Source organism: Antedon bifida, chromosome 4 (genome assembly GCF_963402885.1).
Source record: "Antedon bifida chromosome 4, ecAntBifi1.1, whole genome shotgun sequence".
Classification (NCBI taxonomy): Eukaryota; Metazoa; Echinodermata; class Crinoidea; order Comatulida; family Antedonidae; genus Antedon; species Antedon bifida.
The window spans coordinates 16,699,522-16,719,744 of NC_136229.1; the positions used below are offsets into that span (position 1 = coordinate 16,699,522).

At 32.1% G+C, this 20,223-nt stretch overlaps 3 protein-coding genes across 5 annotated transcripts in view; 2 read left to right on the plus strand and 1 right to left on the minus strand.

Moving 5' to 3' along the window:
- LOC144840572 (uncharacterized) overlaps positions 1-4,222 on the plus strand; it is a 43,641-nt gene extending 39,419 nt beyond the window's left edge. For 2 of the 3 annotated variants that reach the window (XM_078696431.1, XM_078696432.1), the window contains one exon: positions 163-4,222. In XM_078696431.1, the coding sequence (XP_078552557.1) occupies positions 163-558 (396 nt within the window). In that variant the 3' untranslated portion in view covers positions 559-4,222. The remainder of the gene's footprint in view (positions 1-162) is intronic. The other variant, XM_078696434.1, reaches the window with a different exon arrangement.
- A 559-nt stretch (positions 4,223-4,781) lies between these two features.
- The window catches only part of LOC144840595 (evolutionarily conserved signaling intermediate in Toll pathway, mitochondrial-like), a 336,759-nt gene continuing 321,317 nt past the window's right edge, over positions 4,782-20,223 (plus strand). Inside the window, exon 1 of the mRNA XM_078696466.1 lies at positions 4,782-4,793. The gene's annotated coding sequence lies outside the window, so the exon portion shown is untranslated. The remainder of the gene's footprint in view (positions 4,794-20,223) is intronic.
- LOC144839599 (serine/threonine-protein kinase/endoribonuclease IRE1-like) lies at positions 6,686-19,508 on the minus strand. Its single transcript, XM_078695032.1, has 18 exons — positions 19,378-19,508; positions 18,341-18,467; positions 17,147-17,259; positions 16,939-17,008; positions 16,640-16,811; positions 16,046-16,104; positions 15,617-15,878; positions 15,399-15,480; positions 15,077-15,203; positions 14,385-14,731; positions 14,113-14,285; positions 13,551-13,680; positions 12,814-12,970; positions 12,431-12,624; positions 11,857-11,995; positions 10,169-10,296; positions 9,458-9,649; positions 6,686-9,071 (listed from the first exon to the last, which is right to left on the minus strand). The coding sequence occupies exons 1-18, from the start codon at positions 19,459-19,461 to the stop codon at positions 8,874-8,876; spliced, it is 2,754 nt and encodes a 917-aa protein (XP_078551158.1). The 5' UTR covers positions 19,462-19,508; the 3' UTR covers positions 6,686-8,873.

Below are 20,223 nucleotides of genomic sequence, written 5' to 3' on the forward strand. Positions count from 1 at the left end.
TATATAACCTAATAATAGTTTAAAGAGACACATCATAATAGTTTAAAGGGACACATAATAGTTTAAAGGGACACACACAATAAACGTTTAAAGGTACACATCATAAAAGCAATGATTATTATCCCTTTGAAATTGCTAACTATTCTTGTGTTTGATTTACAGATGGATAGCCTATCCAAGCTGTGTTCTCAGTTTGGACCAATGGAAAGCTTCCAGGTAAACGCTCAGCAGCGGGCTGTAATGGTACGTTACCGCAAGATGGAGGATGCAATGAGAGCACAACGAAGCATATCATCAGGCACCAACATTAACGCTACATTTGCTTTTGATGATAATGGCGGCTTGATGAATACTGCTCCTGCTCAACTAAAGACAGGTGGATTCAGTGGTAATCAGTGGGGTGCAGCTTCACAGAGTATGGGCTTCGGCGGAAGCCAGACATGGTCTAACGGCGGCGGTGGAGGAGGTAATTGGGCAACTGGAGGTCTCGATACTGACCCTACAATGGGGTTTCTACCTAACGATCTCTTAGCTGACGGCATGGGATCTACTATGTAAAGTTTAATATAAAATTGAAGGCTACCTATTTTGATAAGGAAATATTATATAATGTTGTTTTATTTGAGTGATAAATGTATGTTTTTGTGACGGGTGTGTGTGCTGGTATTGGCAGACACTAGAAAAGCCTTGCTGAGGAAAGTTTGAACTTTGAACTTTCTAACTGATTGGTTTTTTATTTTTGATTTGTTGGTCTTTTCATTGAGTGCTGGAAATTGAAAAGCAAATGTGCAATTTGGTAATGAAAAGCATATACACCTTACATTATAATACTTCTCTCTTTAAGGGTTTTCCTTTTTTACATTTAGATAAGAAGTTTATTATTATAAGAAAAAAAAAATATATACAAAAAAAATAACACAATGAAATGCCACGAAAGGTTGTCTCGTGCTTTAAATAGGTTAGAATCGGTGCTATAACGCTGAATGTTTACGTGAAGAAATAAATTAAATGTCTTAACTTTGTGTCTTGATAAAGACTATTCAGTATATTTTAGAATAAGTTGTTTTGATATTGAACTAGTATTTGCATGACGTTTTTATCGTTTTCAATCAGTGTGATTTGTTTTATATTCTGTTGGACAATAAGTATATCAACATTCAGGTCACATAATTGAAGTTTCTTACGACCTGGATTATGTATCTATTCGGATATTTAAATTATTAGTTTTTAAGGTTTTCCTTTCTTTTTGTTGCCAGCTTGTACAATTATGTTATGGAATTATTTTTGGAAGTGCAATTTGTTTCGGTGGAATGCACATATTGTTCCACTCTTAACTTATCGATTTTTTTTCCATTTAAACTTATATGTAACTAATCTGGCTTTACATGGACTGAAATGTACCAAGATATAATAAGTGTCTTTCACAAAACTAGTTAATAGATCTGCCAAGAATATAAAAAAAAGAAAAAAAAAACATTGTAGTTAAGATGATAACCAAAACAATTATCAAAACTTGTATTTTGGATATATTGTAGATTGTATATTCTAACATCAAGAACTCCTTTATTTAATAATGGTCTTGTTTGTTTTAGGCTGGTTATACACCAAGCTTAGATATATGTATTGTTTAACATGAATGTGCCTATGTCTTTACTCTATTAAGAAGAATACTAACTTGACAATAATGTCCAGAATAAGATTAACCAACTCCATCGAGTTCTATACTGTTTATGCGTATGCAATTTTTGTTTAATTCATGCAAACAAGTTTATGTGCTTACGATTTATTCCAAAATTTAGTGTGCAAATTTGAACCTAGATGTAAGTTTTAAGAAAACCAAGATGTCCTATCTAGCCTTGATTTAGTGCCACCTCGTTTAAAAAAAATATATATAAAGAAAAAAAAATATATCGGGGTGGTTTAATCTGTTTGAAAAAGGGTGTAAATATTTAAAATAAGAAGTGGGGATTAGTCTTCAGCGTTTTAACAGTTGATAATGCCTCTTGGATGTCACAAATTCTGCTCAGGGTCATTGACTTGTTGCAGCTGATAACTGCATTCTGAGTTTAAAACGATTTTGACGATGATAACAATGATTGAAGTAATCACCTTTCATGTGTTTTTTTAAAATTTTCGATAACATGGTGCTCTTGCTTGCTTCCGGGAGATTTAAAAAAAAAGATTAAAATATAAAAAAAAATAAAAATTATATTAAAAAGTATATACAGAAGTGCAAAAACTTAAAAGTATTTCTATGGGTGAAGGGATGTGGATGTATTGGGGTTGGGGGAAGGGACACGGCTACTATGTAGTCCATACTCAATATTTGCCAAGGGGAGTCGGGTTGGGATGTGGGTTGGAAAAAAATAAATAAAAAAGAGACTCTCCCAGGAGCAGGCTTGACTTTGTCTTTAGTGATTATCTTATGTCCAGTTAATAGGACACAATTAGGCATGAAATAATGGGTTAATACATGCTGCTACAATAGTACTAATAATATACCAACAAATATAGGGTTTGAAAATATATGTTGGGTTTTTTTAAACAAGCCATAACCAATCTGCAAGTAACTTGATCTGAAATGTTCACAGATAGTATATGTTCAATAAATGTAATGTTATTTTCATATATACAGCACTGATTTTTATTTGATACACACAAAAGTAATAATTGTGGTGTTTTGCTACTCAAAGAGTATTAATACGGATGTCATTATATTTGCTAATTTTGATGAAAAAAAAATGAAAATAACCCAAGTGGTTTTTTAACGAAAGAAATACTAAATAAGTGTTCACTAATATATATTGTTTGGATTTCTGTTTCTTATTCATTGTACAGTACTCCCATGTGTTTAATGTAAAGATTCCGTTAAAGGCAATCAAATGGCAACTATGAAACGTGGTTGTAAATTGTAGCTATGTAATTCAAATTTATGCAAAGTTCTACCTAATTGTGTTGTATGTCGTTTGTTGCGTAGCACTGACTTTTAAGAGAGATCTGCTAATTTTGATATATTAATATTATTCTTAATTCTTATTATTATTATTAATACAATTTAATTAAGTACAATTCTTATCTTATCCAGCACTGTTTATGGGTAATTGTTTCATTGTGTGCAACCGTTTAATGTTTATGTTTAAAAAAAACCAAGACCTTTTATGAATTGAAAAAAAAAAAACTTTACAAAAAAATGGAACTGATTCGGTATGAGGTTATGTGAAAAGAATTCATAATTTTACCCACAGAATAGTAAAGAAAGCCAAAGACTAAGGATTTATATAAGTTGACAGTGGTAGCCTGCCATACTCAGTTCATTCACGTGAAGACATGTACATTACATTAGTTTAATTCTAAATACTCTGGTGGGTTGGACACTAAACACACAATACTTAAATAGGGGCATTTTTCAATAGTCTTATATCATTGCAAAAACAGTGTAGAGTTTATTATTCCGAGGAGAGGACCAATTTATGTATAAATGTTATTGTTGTTTGTTGTTGAAGAGAAGCGTTACCATCAGTTGCTTAATCAAATCAATTCTTCCTTCCATACTTGAATGTGTTTTAATTAAGAAGTTTAAGGGGACAGGTGGTGTAATTAAGTTTAATTAAGGTTTACGAAGAGGTATTCAAATATAGTAGTTTAAGAATTTCTTCAACGAGAATGTATAACGTACTAGAAACCACCTGTTTGGTGAGGGAGCTATTTAAGATTGTTTCAGACGATTACCTGTCAAATACTAAATTCCTATCAATCTTTAATAACACAAAGATTTTTAATATAGTTTTTGAGATAGCTGATTTATTGGGACATTATTATTATTATTATAACAATAAGTTTCTTTGTATAAAATAAACGATTTGCAATCATGCGTCGGTAATACATAGATAGATTTACCAAGTGACGGGTTGTCTAGGACGTAGTAGTGGTTTGGTTTTTCTTATCTTCCAAATTCAAAGCAAGTATTATATAATAAGTAATATAAGTGTGTGAATACAAAGTGATGTGGTTTGAGAATGGTCAAGACTAAGCAATTAACTCTGAATAAAAAAAAACAAAACAATAGTTAACTACCTTAAAATATACAAAGCTTTTATTGTGTGTGTAAGATCTTTGTTCTGTGTTCGCTGTACTACTTAGCAAGCAATGTTAGTGATAATATAACCATGAAAATGCTTAACAAAGAGGATTAAATGGAAAATCTGGTGTTAGTGCCTTCAAATCTTGTTCTTTCATTTTATTGTGTTGTTTATGGTATCTAGTAGCTTTTTGAAGTAGTTTCGGTCGGTCCAATCACAAGACCAGTTGCTGTTGCGTATTTCAAGGGCTCACCAATTTAATCGCAGTGTATATTGATGGAATGCAAATCATCTTGATTCATATTTTAAGATTCAAGTATTCATGTTATACAGTGCATTTAGATATCAAGGAGAGTAACTACTTAATCCATTGATTTCGCTGTTTATACATACAACAATGTAACAATTGTTTGTAATGATTCTCAAAGCACATGCAAAGTAATAGAATAACAAAAAAAACCTAGCTACATTCTCTGTACTGCAAACCTAACTTTACTATGTTCCTTATCCATTTCACAGGAAACTTAATTACTGTGTAAATAAAATTCTGTTACATTTATAAAGAAAAATTTAAATTGTGTTCCATTTGAACTGTCTTACAGTTCTATTGATAAATATCCTATTAATGGTTACGATAAGTAGTGAAATCATTCACGCACCAATAATCAATCATTGTCAGGCCACTGTTTTATTTGCGAGTGCTGTTAAAATACATTAGTATGTGCTCAGTAAACAGTGGCTACAAGAGAAAATGCATTAGACTATCAATAACTTTTATAATATTATTATAACTGCCTGATTACGCCTTGAGCACTCTTGAGTTGTATGTGCGCTATAAAAATCCTGTTATTATTATTATTATTACGTTGCCTATTACAATATCCAGGGTCCCATAAAGTTTGTATAATATAAACAGTCTTGACAGATTTATGAATATTCAATAATAATATAACTGTATACCAGTACATATACAGAACTAACTTTATGGTTTTAAAACTACAAACATGAATGTAATGTTGTACACTGCTTGTAGCATCCATGGTCTCTAAATTGGTACAATTGCCTATAGCATCCAGGGTATCTAAAATGGTACAATTGCCTATAGCATCTATGGTCTCTAAAATGGTACAATTGCCTATAGCATCCATGGTCTCTAAAATGGTACAATTGCCTATAGCATCCATGGTCTCTAAAATGGTACAATTGCCTATAGCATCCATGGTCTCTAAAATGATACAATTGCCTATAGCATCCAGGGTATCTAAATTGGTACAATTGCCTATATCATCCAGGATATCTAAAATAGTACAATTGCCTATAGCATCCAGAGTATCTAAAATGGTAAAGCATCCAGGGTATCTAAAATGGTACAAATGCATGTAGCATCCAGGGTCTCAGAAATGGTACACTTGCCTATAGCATCCAGGGTCTCTAAATGGTACACTTGCCTATAGCACCCAGGGTCTCTAAATGGTACACTTGCCTATAGCATCCAGGGTCTCTAAATGGTAGCTATATAATATCCATACTTGCCTATATCATCCAGGGTCTCCAAATGGAAGCTATATAATATCCATACTTGCCTATAGCATCCAGGGTCTTTAAATAGAAGCTATATAATATCCATACTTTCCTATAACATCCGGGATCTCTAAATGGAAGGTATATAATATCTATACTTGCATATAGCATCCAGGGTCTCTAAATGGTAGCTATATAATATCTATACTTGCCTATAGCATCCAGGGTTTCTATTGATTGCTTTATATAATATACTTATTTTGTCCCCTTTATATTAAAATATTTATTCTGCTCCGCATAATGCAAAGAGATCCGAGACTTTAACCAAGGCCCATGAAATCTGCCACTTTGCACATTACATCACACGTTATCTACAATGCAAACTCTCACAGAAATAATAGAGTAATTAATTAAGTCATAACAACAACATAAATGGATCTCGCATGTCATAAGATCAAACAACAACGAGCCTGTAAAAATCCTCACTTTCCATTTTACCAAACCAAAGAGACGAGGTAGGAAAATAAAATCCATCCTCCTTAGAGAAAAATATACGATAGTAGTCTAGTGGGATGCAGGAGTGATATTGTTTTGAGCATCAACATGCAGTGTCCGTAAGCACTAACTGTATACAGTCAATAGCCACCATTTGTGATCTAGTATAATAATAATATCCTGGATTTATATAGCGCCTTATGTTGTGAAACCTCAAAGCGCTGAACAATTGAAAAATTACCCCAGTCATTTTTTGTGGATCAAACATGTATGGAAACATACTCCCATAATGCAGCTAGTAATCAGTGCAAAGTTGTGTCTTGATCCAACTGGGTTCCCATTTATACACCTGGGTGGAGAGAGGCAAATGTAAGTAAAGTATCTTGCCTAAGAATACAAGCAATGCGGCGAGAGTTGGGTTCAAACCGCGATCTCACGATCAGTAGTCGAACATCCAACACACTGCGCCACACACCCTTATCACGATTACAAAGACCAGTAATAAGTAAGTAATGCACAAGGTATTGTTTAATATATTTGTTTAATTCACAATTGAAAAATATATTACATTTAACTGAAGTACAAAAGACCCGACAAAAGATTAATGTCAATTAGTTATGTCCTTGGAAGAAATAATAAAATGTAACTTTACATATTGAATAAATACAGAAAGTATAAAAACTTCATTAAGTATGGAATACATGTAAGCAACTCATAAAATAAAAACATTCAAATATAATAATTAAAAGGAGAAGGAAAAATAAGATATTGAGAACATAATTAATCAAGCCCTGCAAGTGATCACAAACTATTTTTAAAGAAAAACCACAATAATACAGTAATTTAGTATTTATATTACAATTATCTTTAAAAACAATGAAACATAAACTAAATGTGTGAATGGCTTGAAAAGTATATTACAGTAAAGACAATATAGCAGGATATTTACAAACTGTTAAAAAATATTGCTTATATAAAAATATGATATTCTCTAAACTCATAATTCGAGTAACTGAACTAATAAATTATTACAGTATCAATTGGTCATCGACTCTTGGACCACAACTATCAAAATGTTTGTCTGAATGGTGAACACACTTAAATTTAATTATAAAATTTTAATTACTCTGGACAAGTTTTGGAAACAAATAAAACACTAAACACAATTTTCTAGTCCACGAAAATATTGAAGGCGTGCACACAAAATAACAAAATTGGTGACAAAAAAGGGGAATATCTGAGCATGGGAAAATGTCTTTGAAAAAAATTAACATTCATGTGTACTTTGTGTGAAAGAAAATGAAAAATATGAAATGTATTTTTTATTTTTAACTGACAACTATCATATAATTCCTAAATCATGATTCAGCAATATAATAATTAATGCACAAAATTATTATAAAAAATGATAACTCAGACAGCTGTAGATCTACATATCATGATCAGTCATACAAACATAATATTATTAATGTGTCTATTCCCCTAAGAATTACTACATTTATCATCAATGAAAAGTAATTCAAGTTGGTCCCTTATTTCAATCTAGGAATCATTTTTCATTATATCTAGGGATCACCTTAGAAATTTATTTCCAACAAGGAAATTGCAAGTTCAATTATTTATAGATATTAATATGAAATTAGTTGTTGATCATTGCGTCTACAATAGGTGACCTATTTCGGATCGTTTCACAGTTATCTGGAAATTTCACGCCATATTTGTGACGTTAACTAATAAATAGATGAAGCGTTTAGTTAGATTTAACGCTCCGTAACACAAGCAGTTATTTACTGTAATAAAACAAACTCTTTAAAAAATATTTCTGTATTTTTAGATACATTAAATTTTATTTACAATGAACTAGAAAAGGCTAAAAATATTGTGAGTTGAAAAATTAGACATAGCCTCTGGCTCTCTATGAGAAGTTTGTAGTGAATATACTGTACTGTATTTATATTTTATTTGAATTCAACTTCGTACTTCAGGCTACCATAAATTATTTTCCAAACTAGTTGATTTACTGTATTAGACAGTATCAATGTTTTCTTTTAAAACATGTTTTGAGACATACTCTAGTAGTATAATATGAATAATTGTTCTCAGTGATTACTTCAAACAGCCATACTCCCCACAGAGCAATTACATTTAATTGATGTACACCCCATGATTTTATACTGACATACAGTTGCTGCTATTATTATTTATATAGCACTTTGTATAAATATCTTTTTAATAAATAATCTTTAATTTAAGTATCTAATTTGTATTAAACAATTAAGTCTTTCTTAATTTTCAATAAAATTTAAGTTGCTGTCAATTAAAATCATTGGTTTAAATGTGGTTAAAAATACTATCCCATAGAGAGTTTGTAATTTCTACAAACGGCATCACTGAGGTCTTAGTACTAGTAATTCAATTCAATTCTACATGGTAGTTCAACGGATAATGTTCCATATAATATATAAGTACTCTTTTTGTATCAGTCAGAATGTCTATCAATACCAGTTGTAGATGTTTATCCAATTGTCTATTTAATGAGCCCAAGAAAGCTTATAATCCATGCAACAACAAAGATTGTATTGTCTGTTTGCTTAGAGTATTCTACAATTTTTAAGTACATGCCTAGACTGGTAATCTTTTAAAAATTTGACCTTTGATCCAGACAAACTAACCATGGACCCGTTTCGGCAAGAAAACATGGCCTCATTCTTCAGCATGGCCTTTGACGACCCGGCCATCATCTCATCTCAATCAGTCATTTCGAGTGGAGGTTTCCTCTCACCTGACCGGCCCATTACTTGAATTTTCCAAGAGATAATATTTTTGGAAGATGCTTTCGTAGCGGCAGATATCCATCACGTGGTAGACATGTAGTAGTAGTCGTGGAAACCGTGATGTGAAGTATTGTACGAATTGATCAGGTATGGAGCCTAATGATTTTTTAACTTCCTCTGGTAGCTCTCTATAGTGATGCTTCTGTAAGAAAAATAGAGCAATACTTATTAATGAGATTATTGTAATTGGTCAGATGTTTTGTCTTTCTCTCTAATTGAGAACAATTGCGAGTAATTCACAGGTTATATTTGTCTGGTGGTAATAGGTTTTCCAAACAATAATATTCCGAATTATTAATTATTCCAAATTAAATGTCCAATACCTACTGTCTATTCTTCGTTATCTCATCTCATATCTCTTAGGAATTTTAACACATGACCAATTTATGGTAATATATATCAGGTCAGGTCAATCAAGAACTATGCTATTTTAACACTATACATTGTCCCTATTAAACACAGTATTTCATATGTGTACTACTATTATAGTATGTTTGAATTTTGAAAAAGAATTTTAACAATGCTAACCTTATTTCTCATTGCACGTAATAAATCTCGGACCGACGTCCCTTTATACGACCTAAATTTGCGAAGGTCTGTTTGTAATTCAATTGTAATGTTGTCCCTCCAGTCACCTCGTACCACCTCCGATGCGTTGTACTCGAGACAGACGACTAGAGGGCAATCTACCGATTCTTTTTCTATCCTGTCACTCACATCCTAAATACAATTAAATGAATTGAAAAATTAAACTAACTGAAATCACTTTATTGTGAATAAACTTTTTTCACAGATTTCCAAATAGCATGCGTATTGGGAAATATACATCTACAGTACTATCATATAAAAGAGTGGCGAATTACCTCAAAGATTTCCTATTTTGAAAAAAGAAAAATAAGGAGGGGTGGGGTTTGGGGGTTGTTGTTTGCGTAGTTATAGACATTGAAATATATACTAGTAAAAAATATAAACTACTAAGGGCATTTGACATTCACAATTTAATTAATTTCATGTAAAGTTGATAAAAATCCAGATTATAGGGGATTTTGGGAGAAGGTGAAGGGGCTTGTGGAAAATCCTTCCCCCACTCACTGTAAAGTGTGAATGAAATTGGACACTAATGTAAATATGGTTTTTGTATACAGTGTCATGTAATATTATATATTTAATTGCACACGTAACCAAACATGGATGCTTAATTGTGTGAATGTAATGTCATTTTAATAATGTTCAACTAACCTGGAAGAACCTTAATTGCCTGTCTTTACTCCAAAAGAATGGATGTGAAAGAACAGTATTTGCTTTTGGTCTTTTGTTACATTCTGAACAGAGCATTCGGCTGATCAGTTCTCTTGAAATAAAATCATCTGCAAGAAAACAAAAGTATTATTACTTAAAACATATATTGTATATACAGTAAAACTTCTATTAAGGGGACACCTTCAGGACCAAAAAAGGTGTCCCTTAATAGAGGGGTTATCCATAGTGTTAAACATATACTGTATTGCCTTGTTCGTTTCCCAGGAAATTGTCCCCTTAATAGGATGTTCCTTGAATAGTTGTGTCCCCTGAATTGGGGTATTCCCTAAATGCGTGTCCTAGAGGAGGGGTTGTATTATATTATATAGTATATAGAAATAGATAGCTTGGTGCTTAAGATGCTTTCCTGGTAATTACATGGTCAGAGATGATTTTCACACTCAATAATTTTAAGTCCAATCCCTCATTTACATTATAATTTACATGTCAGGTGGCCATAGATTTCTTTTGTTCTGTTTTCCATTGTTCTGTTCAGTTGCAATCAAGAGTTGTTCAGGTGAAGACACCATTCGTATTTTGATGTGTACTTTGCGTTTTCTATCTTGTGTTATGTTGGTTCTTTTTATTGGATTTACTTTGGATTATTTATATATTGTGAAGAGAAGGATTAAAGATGTATTGTACAGTATCACCAAAAATTTGTCGAAAAAAAAATATCATTTAACTGAAATACAGACGTTTTTTTGTTTCTTCCAGTCAAAGTTTTCGATCAAAACATATCCCATAATGAAACGCGCTTGTTTGGCTACTCTGTATGCATATTTCATAAAACTTCCTCACGATCTGTGTGAAAATACCTTCTCAACTGTGACGAGTTGTAAACAATCCTAATTAGCATCATGCATAATGCGTACTCGTGGTTTGAAATCTTTGTTTACTTTCGCTCGCGACGATTTTTCAGACGACATGTAATCAAACTAATTTACCTGTTAATTATGTAAACTTGTTGTTTTTGGCTCAAATTTTCGACGTAAAGTGAATAACTTTAATATTACTTTGATATGGCCAATTTAAATTTAGAATATTTTGACCTTCATTTTTTTGTGTTTCAAGGGACAATACATCTTTAACATAAAGGCAAGTCAAAACATTTTATCAATTTAGACCTGATTTGACTTAAATATTTAAGCTGTGTAACACAGGCCTAGAATATAGCTTAAATATTAAACAAGAGCTAGATTTTCCTGGTGTATCTGCTAGGCCTATCTAGCTTAAGAGACCTATCTATATTAACACAAAGTGACCCTTAGAGCATAGAGTTCCATGGCCTTATCAGCAGGGAGTTGTTAATTAGCAACTCCGTGTACTGTATGTTTATATATAATTATGTCCTACAATACATGTCTAAAAATGATGGACATCAGTGACCTACTGTGAATGGCCAAAGGTCAAAGCAAAATTATTTAATGAATTTTCAGAAATTTCAATTGTCCTATAGTCTGTATAAATTATTACACTTTAGTTTATCATAAAATAGTTGTAATAAATGTTGTTCTACAATACAATTGACAAATAATATAGGGATATTTATGATACAATATAATCATAATCAATGTAATAAACTAAACCCTCCATGCTATAGTTAGTTTAGCAGCCACATAATATACCTGAAATTAGTTGGTCTAGCTTATAATTGCCAGATAATATATTAGCTTGACGATGTAAAGATTCACCGAATGGGTGTTTGCCTTTGGAAAGAACGTAGTAGAAGACACAGCCTAGAGAAAATATATCAACACCAGTAGTCTGGAAGATAATAAAAACAAATATTTAGTTTCAAAGTGAAATTCTTCTTCTTAAATAAAGGAATTTCTAATCTATATAAATATGCTACATGTTTTGATTCAACCTTTGACCTTGTCAAGTTTGTCTCAATGATGGGGAAAAGGCAAGGCAATTCCACCACAAGATTTTCATCTTCTTGGGATGCTGCCTTCGTCCATTATTTTTTTTTTCAATAATCTCAATCTGTCATTATAGGTTTTCTTTACTTATTGTCTTTTGGACATAAATGAATTGAATAGAAGGGACATTTAGAGTGTTCTAAATTTGTCACATTGATATTCATGACTTTGCATAGGTATGGCTATAAGTTTACATACTTGAAACGGTATAGTTTGATAGCATATCTGATTAAAAGGACTATGGAAATAGTAGCAGTAGCACTATTATAATACATACTGTTCTTCCATCACCAGTTAACATCTCTGGTGCTATCCATCCCTCGGTTCCAGCGACCCCTGACCTCCTGGAGAAGGAATGGCGGCCAGCAGCTAGTTTCTTACACAGACCAAAGTCTGAGATCATTGCTTTGATATTCCCAAACTTATCTGGTTTAGATATGAGCACATTGTGTGGCTTTATATCGCGGTGAACTAGGAATAAAAAAATTGAATATCATTAGTGTTGGAATTTTACTTATAATTTATGATTAAGCATAATGTAGTTTTTTTTTTTTTTTACAACTTGGCAACTGCCTGGAAATTGAGGAAATAAACCACCTTCTATAGATTGGCTTGTTGTATGCTTTGATTAGTGCCTGGAAACTGAGGAATTGTACAAACCTATGTTTAATGAGTGCAGATGAGCTAGACCACTTGTGGCCTGATGTAGCAACTCTATAGGTGTTAACATATCATACTTTCTTTGATCTTTCACATAATCCTGTAGTGTGGCTTGACACAGCTCAAGAGCAATGTAACGAAACTGAAGATCTTCCTCCTTTAGTAAAAACAATTAAAATGTATGCCTATTTTGCAATATGTTTGCACTATATACATTTTCCACTACTGAATAATGTTATATCAAGTGAATTAATCAATTGTAACTGGATGAAAATGGGATATTGTAGTTGTATAAACTAATGGTAAAAAATACTTTTAATTTTTCATTTGGGAAAACCTAATCAGGTGACACTTTCCAGTGAAAAAAAAAATTGCAATATATTTTAACCATATTAAGGGGACATCTCAATGAAGGGGGACATTATTTTGGGTCTCAAAGGGGTCCTTTAAAATAGGGGTTCTACTATATTTTTGCAAAAATACATACTAGTAGTCTTTCATAGTATACAAATAATTATTGTTTATGAGTTGAATGGTGAGAATATTTCATGAGTTGAAAAATTGACTGCTCTATTTTAACGAGGCATTCTCAAAACGTGCATTAGTACTGTTCATTATCACCATTATATCTCATTTCCATGAGATAGGGAGAATTCCAAATGACATGTGATGCCTAATTGACCTATCAAATTGCAAGAATAAAATTAGTTGTGTTATAATAGTTGATAAACACATACCGTACAGTAGTATCTAATGACCCCTGGATGTTCATCCGATTCTCTTAGGAGATCAACTTCCCTATCAGCAAAGCTAAAACAATCTGGTAGGATACGTTTCACTGCAACATCACGGTTATCAAACCGACCTCTGCACAAAATAGGTTAACATAGTTTTATATTTCATTAGAAAATGAAAGAACTTTTTTCTAAGACAGGATTTTTGTTACAATGAATTTTGAAAATGTTCCTGTGTAATTAAATTGATATATATACAGTATAACAGTGTTTTTTTTTCCAGCAATAGATTGAATGAAAGATGACTGGTACTGAACATGCTATATGTGTATTCATTATGTAGATGTAGATTTTTAGAGTCTAGCAAAAACAAATACAATATCGTTATTACAGTCGACAGTTACATGTCTATGTTTGGTTTTCTGAAGTCTGGTATTCAGAATGTGGTTTTAATGGTAAAGAATACTTTAGGACCCTTTAGACCTCAAGGAAAATCTAGTTTGGTGACAGTTTCCAGGTTTTTCATAGAGTCTGGTATTGAGAGAATATTAAGTTAAGCATTTACCTGAAGACAAAAGTTCCCTCACAGCCTTGTCCAAGAATATCTTTTGGATTGAACAAAATCTTGCCGACTTTGACAAAGCCTGCTGGTATAGCATCTTTGTCGTTATTTGACCCCTGCAGTGACCCTGTGGAAGTCTGGGCTGATCGTGGTTGGTTAGACACAATGACCAATGGCTGAAATTGAAAATGACATTACCTTTGATTATGAGACACTACACAAATCTTGATTTTTTTTTTCTATAGCTATAATTATTGAGTGCTTTGCATACATACCCTTGGCAAGCAATATACAATTAAACCCAGTCCAATAACTAATGTCAAGATTCCTCCAACAAAGGCCGAGTCACTCAAGCCTAACCGAGACATTTCAACATTAGATTGGCTGACATGAGGCTTTACATTGTTGACTGATGAAGTTACATATTCCTCAAACCCAGGCCTGATTGACTGGTTAGGATTATCTGGTTTGCTAGGCCTCCTTGATGGTAGTGAATGAATAATTTCTTCTTCCCTGTTTGGTTGCTCAGGTAGCTGGGGCATCACAGTAGTGGTTGAGACGATGACTTCAGGCTTAGACTTTCTTATAGCAATTCCTGAATCTTTTGGGATTTCATGGTAGCCTGAATGAAAAATAGTTGTGTATAATAAGATTATAATGAATAAGTGTCCTTACCTAGTAGTAATGTTTTAACTCAGGCCATTAACTGGGTTGGTTAAGTTAGTTCAACTGTAAGTGTACTTAAGCCTGTTTTACACTAGGTGAATATATTTGTTAGAATCGAACATTCCTGATTGGTTGCACAAATTAACATGTCAAAAAGTAGATGAAAATATGAATATGCATGCACAAAAGTCAATGATTTCGATTTGCATAAATAAATTCCTTACCTAGTAGTAGCAATTTTGTAACCTGGTTTAATGCTCAAATTGACTGGATTAGTTAAGTTAGTTAAAGGTTTCCTTACCTATTAATAATGTTTTAACTGGCTCAAGCTTAAGATCAAGTGGGTTAGGTAAATCTACACCCATAGTTTCTGTATTAGTATTTGTATCCATAACTCCTGGTCCTTCAAGACGTGGTAATGACGTCATCTGTTGAATTAAACGCATTTTATATTTATTAATAATAATATAGCAGATTTTATCAAGCACTTGAATCAGAGGATTTTGTTTTCTGCACATTGCATAATATTAGTAAAAAAAAAAAAAAAATATTTTTTTCCGATTATTTTGTTATGTTGATTGTGATTTTGATATAGTTGGTAGAATGACTAACAATTTTCTTACCAAAACTGGAACACTTCCCTTTTCAACCATTGCTGGCAATGCATACACACCAAAGCTATGCTCTCCTATGTAAAGTGTAGGTCTGTAGAACACAAATAATACAGTATATTAACAGCAGACATATTAAATTTTTTTTGTCACATAAAGTTTGATAGTTTACTAGAGACAAAGCTTTATAGGGGTTCTACTGTGTGGTACCTTGTGGAGCAATTACTTACAATAAATGATCATTTTCATTTTGCGTTTTACTGAACTCCAACAGTCTTTCTCGCCATAATGGAAACTCACGACTGCCTCCTTGTAGATGTTCTAACGTTCCTGGGGCAAATGGCGTAAACGGGACCTTGGTCAAACCATCATGTCGGGGTGTATACAGACCGACAACGGGTGAGTCGTAGAAGCCTTCCCATAGAAGGGCACCACTGTGATTGTCTAACACCACTAACGATCCATCCGAAACAGATGATAAAAATGTTAACCCTAAAAAAGTATTCAAGAATATTAATACACATCTTTTAAATACATTACAAAATGCTATGTAGTGGTTAACATCCTTGCCTCCAATTCAAAAGGCCTAGGTTCAAAGCATAGTTTTGTCTCGCTCTTTGTAATGAAATAGATAACAACATATATTATTTTTATCTTACCATAATTAGTGGGTTCAGTTGCCACATGGGCTGAATAATCCAAGTAAGTTACATTCCATCTAAAAAAGAAACAAAAACAATTTATAAAAGACAATATTGAGTAGGTTCATGTACAGTGAAGATTCTTATCTAAGAATTTAGTTTGTGATATCTATGTAAAATTCTTAAATAAATGATTGACTTCCTTCTATTTATTTGGAGATATTTAATCAGTGCATCAACAAAAATACAGCAATGACGACGAAATGGAAGTCCTAGCTTGCCCCTTATGACAACTTTTGTCTACTGGTATAATATTTATTTTATTTTATTTCATTATTTTTAATTAATTAATTTATTTATCTATTATTTATTTTTTTCATATTATCAATTACGAATTTGTCAAGGCAATCCCGCCACAAGATTGTCCTCTTTTTGTTTTTTTTTGTCCAATACTTTTTTCAATAATCTCAATCTATCATTACTGTTTCTTTTACTCTTTGTCTTTTGGATGTAAATAAATGTCTTGAATTGAATTGAATTGAAAAATAATACACATCAGGAGAGAAAAAACAAAGAAAAAACGGATCCTTATTTAGTAAACTTTATACTTACAATCTTTCTTTAGTTTCACTATCAAAGACAGTAACAGTGAACTCAGTTCTACCGATGTATAGAGTATTAGCGTTAGATGATGGACAAGAGATTTCCTCGACCTCGGTTGACATTATGGACTGTTTGACCCCTTCAACCATATCTATTGCCATCCATGTGTCCGTTTTCTTACCTAGAAATAGTTTACGAAGACAATTAATTAGACAAACATACAATACAGTAGTCTAATAGAAAATATATATCAAAATAGATTTTATAGCTATCTTTAGGGTACAAAACATCTCAACTATTGTACCTACCTGTATAGAGTCTGCCTTCTGAACGAGAGGGTGAAGCGGCCACAAGATCAGCCACAGCAAATGGTAATTTCTAAACAAAAATGATATTGTATTTCAAATATTAAATGTTAATGCAGTTAGATTTCTACTTATTCCAGGCTAAAATTACCTTTAAATTATAATGTACAAGTTGCCTTTCTATAGCTTAGTAAAGAAATCCGGGACTCACCTTTAGACCTTGTTCTAGCCCAGAAGCTAATGCATACAGACTGCCATCTGTAGGGTCTGGTAGAAATATAGGTGACTCTTTACTGGTTGTTAGTGGCATTCTAACTATAGGATCTGAAATGAAGTAATTGAAATAAGTTTTTTTACAAGATACATCATTACTCCAGAATGCTCCAGAAGACTGGAGTTGAGATATTTTTTTTAAAATTTCATATTGTTTTTATTATGTCTGCAACAAAAAGAATGGGACTACAGCTAGAATATTACTATTAGCCCTATTGTATAGAGATATGACTGCAGTTTCAAGAATTTTGATTTAGTTTTATTAATAATTAATAATGTACTGTACAGTAAAGATGATTTATATCATATTCATAATGAGATACATGAATTCATAATCCCATTAATTATTTTGAGTAAAACTTCTTTTTAATGATTTACAAATTGTAAATGATTAATATACACCAAACCATAACCAGGAAGGTCTGAAAAAGCTTCAAAACATGTGTTTCGCTCGTTATACCAAAACCCACTCAAGCGTATCCAAGTCCTGTTTATGGCAAAATGCATTAATACTGATAATGAATGTTAAGTGGATTGAAAGGAGAGCCTAGTTTTTGTAGGCAATAACAGTGAATAGTTCATGCTTTGCGTTAACAATATGGTCTGTTTTAAAACGTACAATAGAACCATATTGCTATAGTCATGGGTATTCATTGTGCTTGTCGCAGGTAAAATCTGTGGTTAGTAAAGTCTAATTGTGAAGGTAAAATATACAAAATTTAAATGATGTTTTAAGCTTAATAATTGTAAATTGGATACCACAAGATTAACTTAACAATATTGTATAAAACTTGCAAAAAACAAATATATGAATACAGACAAAGACATATAATATTAATAGTAATTAGTAACTTTAAAATAATTCAATTGATGAAGGAACTGTTTATTTCTTTTACTACATAGTAAACATGGTGACCACCATTCAAGGCCCAAATAATTTTTAAAAACCCTGATTTTCCATGTATAAACTGCTAATTTCATTCCATTGCATGGCTTTTGAGCACAAAATCTTTAGAAACTGTGCATTACAGTATGATAATAACAATTATTTTTCATAGCACTATATTTAATAAAAAAGGACCTTTTCAAATAATGGTTCTATGTCGTCAATGCCATAGTTCGGTGTACTCACCATCTTTAATACTCCATGAATTATGTCCTACTGATGGTTTGACAGCATACAGCCCTCCACTAAGTGTTGACACCAATATGACATCATCAGTTTGTGCGTATGGCACACTTAGCTTTGTTTTATCATCCTTTATTAACAACAAAAATGTATGTACATATATATAAAAAAATACACATGTAATGTAACTTAATACAAATGTTTTTGTCCACTAGAAAATGAAATCTATTGCCAGACAAAACACATTTATTTCCTAGATAACCAACAAATCTTGTATGTAATAGAAATTTTAAAATTTCATAGCTAGTCACACTCACAGTCGCTTGAAAAGCTTTGTTACTTTGGTGGCTTGATAATATTGGAAAAATCAATAATTTTCAATTGTCATTGTCAACAACAATGATTTTATATCCTATAAAATGGCCTACTGTACCAAAGTATTAGTAAAAGGATCTCCAAAGATCAAAGTATACTGTAACCTTAAATCTGGATTACTTCATCCTAATTAACCTTTATGTAGTCGTTTCGTTTTATTGTTACACATTTAGAACTATGTTTTTAAAGGATTCATTTTTTTTTTTGACAAAGGGATTCAGGCCTAGCCTAGGCCTAGATTGTTTTTGCATTTCATTTTTTAGATGGTTGCCGAGTCCATTTTTCTAATTTAGCTAGATCCACCTCCAATGTTGATAAATAACAATTCCTGTTAAATTAATGTAATGACATTACATTTTTATTACCCGTAGTTAAATTACAACAATGGAAATTCAGATGATGCAACAACAAAGAAAATATATTAATTATTATAAATACAAATCTGATTTAATAAAACTCACTGCTGCTCAGTTGTTGCATAATATAATCATAATAATAGAACTTTATAAGCACACACATCAATAAATATTTTGGGAGTATAAAAATGACCTAGCCTCTAGGCCTAAACTAACACCTCGTTCAAACAATATCCAATGTTATGAACGCGTCTTTTCAGTGGAGCAAACACGAAATTTTGTGATACAGAAAAAGTTAGATGGGCCTACCTGTTTTTCATTCGTGAAACCACAGACAAAATGTATTGGCATCAAGAAAACGCCTAGAAAAAGCAGAATATTTTCTTTCCACATTTCTCGTAATAAATTAACTACACCATCGGAAAAAACCTGTTGTTTTATCCATTATTTATCGACGATCTGTCGCATGAAAACAAGGCACTGTTTTTTGAGAACCAATAACATGACGTCATATATTTTACTGCATTCGATTGGCTGATGGTGACGTATAACCACAACGTGGAAATTACAGAGTACTGTATCGGTAATAAAATTGATCTTTTTTATATCAATATTAATTTTGAGATAGGTAAATACTTTATTCAAATAAACGCAATGTGTTTTCAAAAACACCTGGAAGAAATTGTGTTTGTAATATAATCGGGAGTACGTTTTTTGTCACTTTAGGTCTCTGTAAGTTGCGCTTATAATGTAGGAGGAGGTGTTATCAATCATTTTTTCAAAAATGTGTTCTACTTGCTTTTTTTATTTTTATTATTATAGGAGATCTGGTCAGTTATTTTGTTTGTAGATGGCCGATTTACATTTTATATACAATTACCTGGTTGGGTCTAAATACTCAAGGGTTTTAAAGAAGGTTGATCATTAAATATGTTCCTTGAACAGACACTCGGATAATAATAGACTAAAATCTTGAAAAACGTCTATCAAAAGACACTCCCGACTCCTTCCTATTATCGCAAGGTCAAAACACCTATCTTCCGTCGTCGTACATTTAGGCTGAACATCAATGGCACACCTAGTTCCTGTTGAACCAGCTTTGTTTCCCCTTTATTATTAGACCGAAATAGAAAGAATAGAAAGATTCAAATGTTA

Coding starts and splice junctions, on each gene's coding strand:
- LOC144839599 (XM_078695032.1), bottom strand. CDS start 19,461: ATGTGGAAAGAAAATATTCTGCTTTTTCTAGGCGTTTTCTTGATGCCA. Junction 17,009..17,146: donor GGCTAGAACAAGGTCTAAAG/GTGAGTCCCGGA, acceptor ATTTTTGTTTAG/AAATTACCATTTGCTGTGGC. Junction 14,286..14,384: donor TTGTATATTGCTTGCCAAGG/GTATGTATGCAA, acceptor TTTCAATTTCAG/CCATTGGTCATTGTGTCTAA.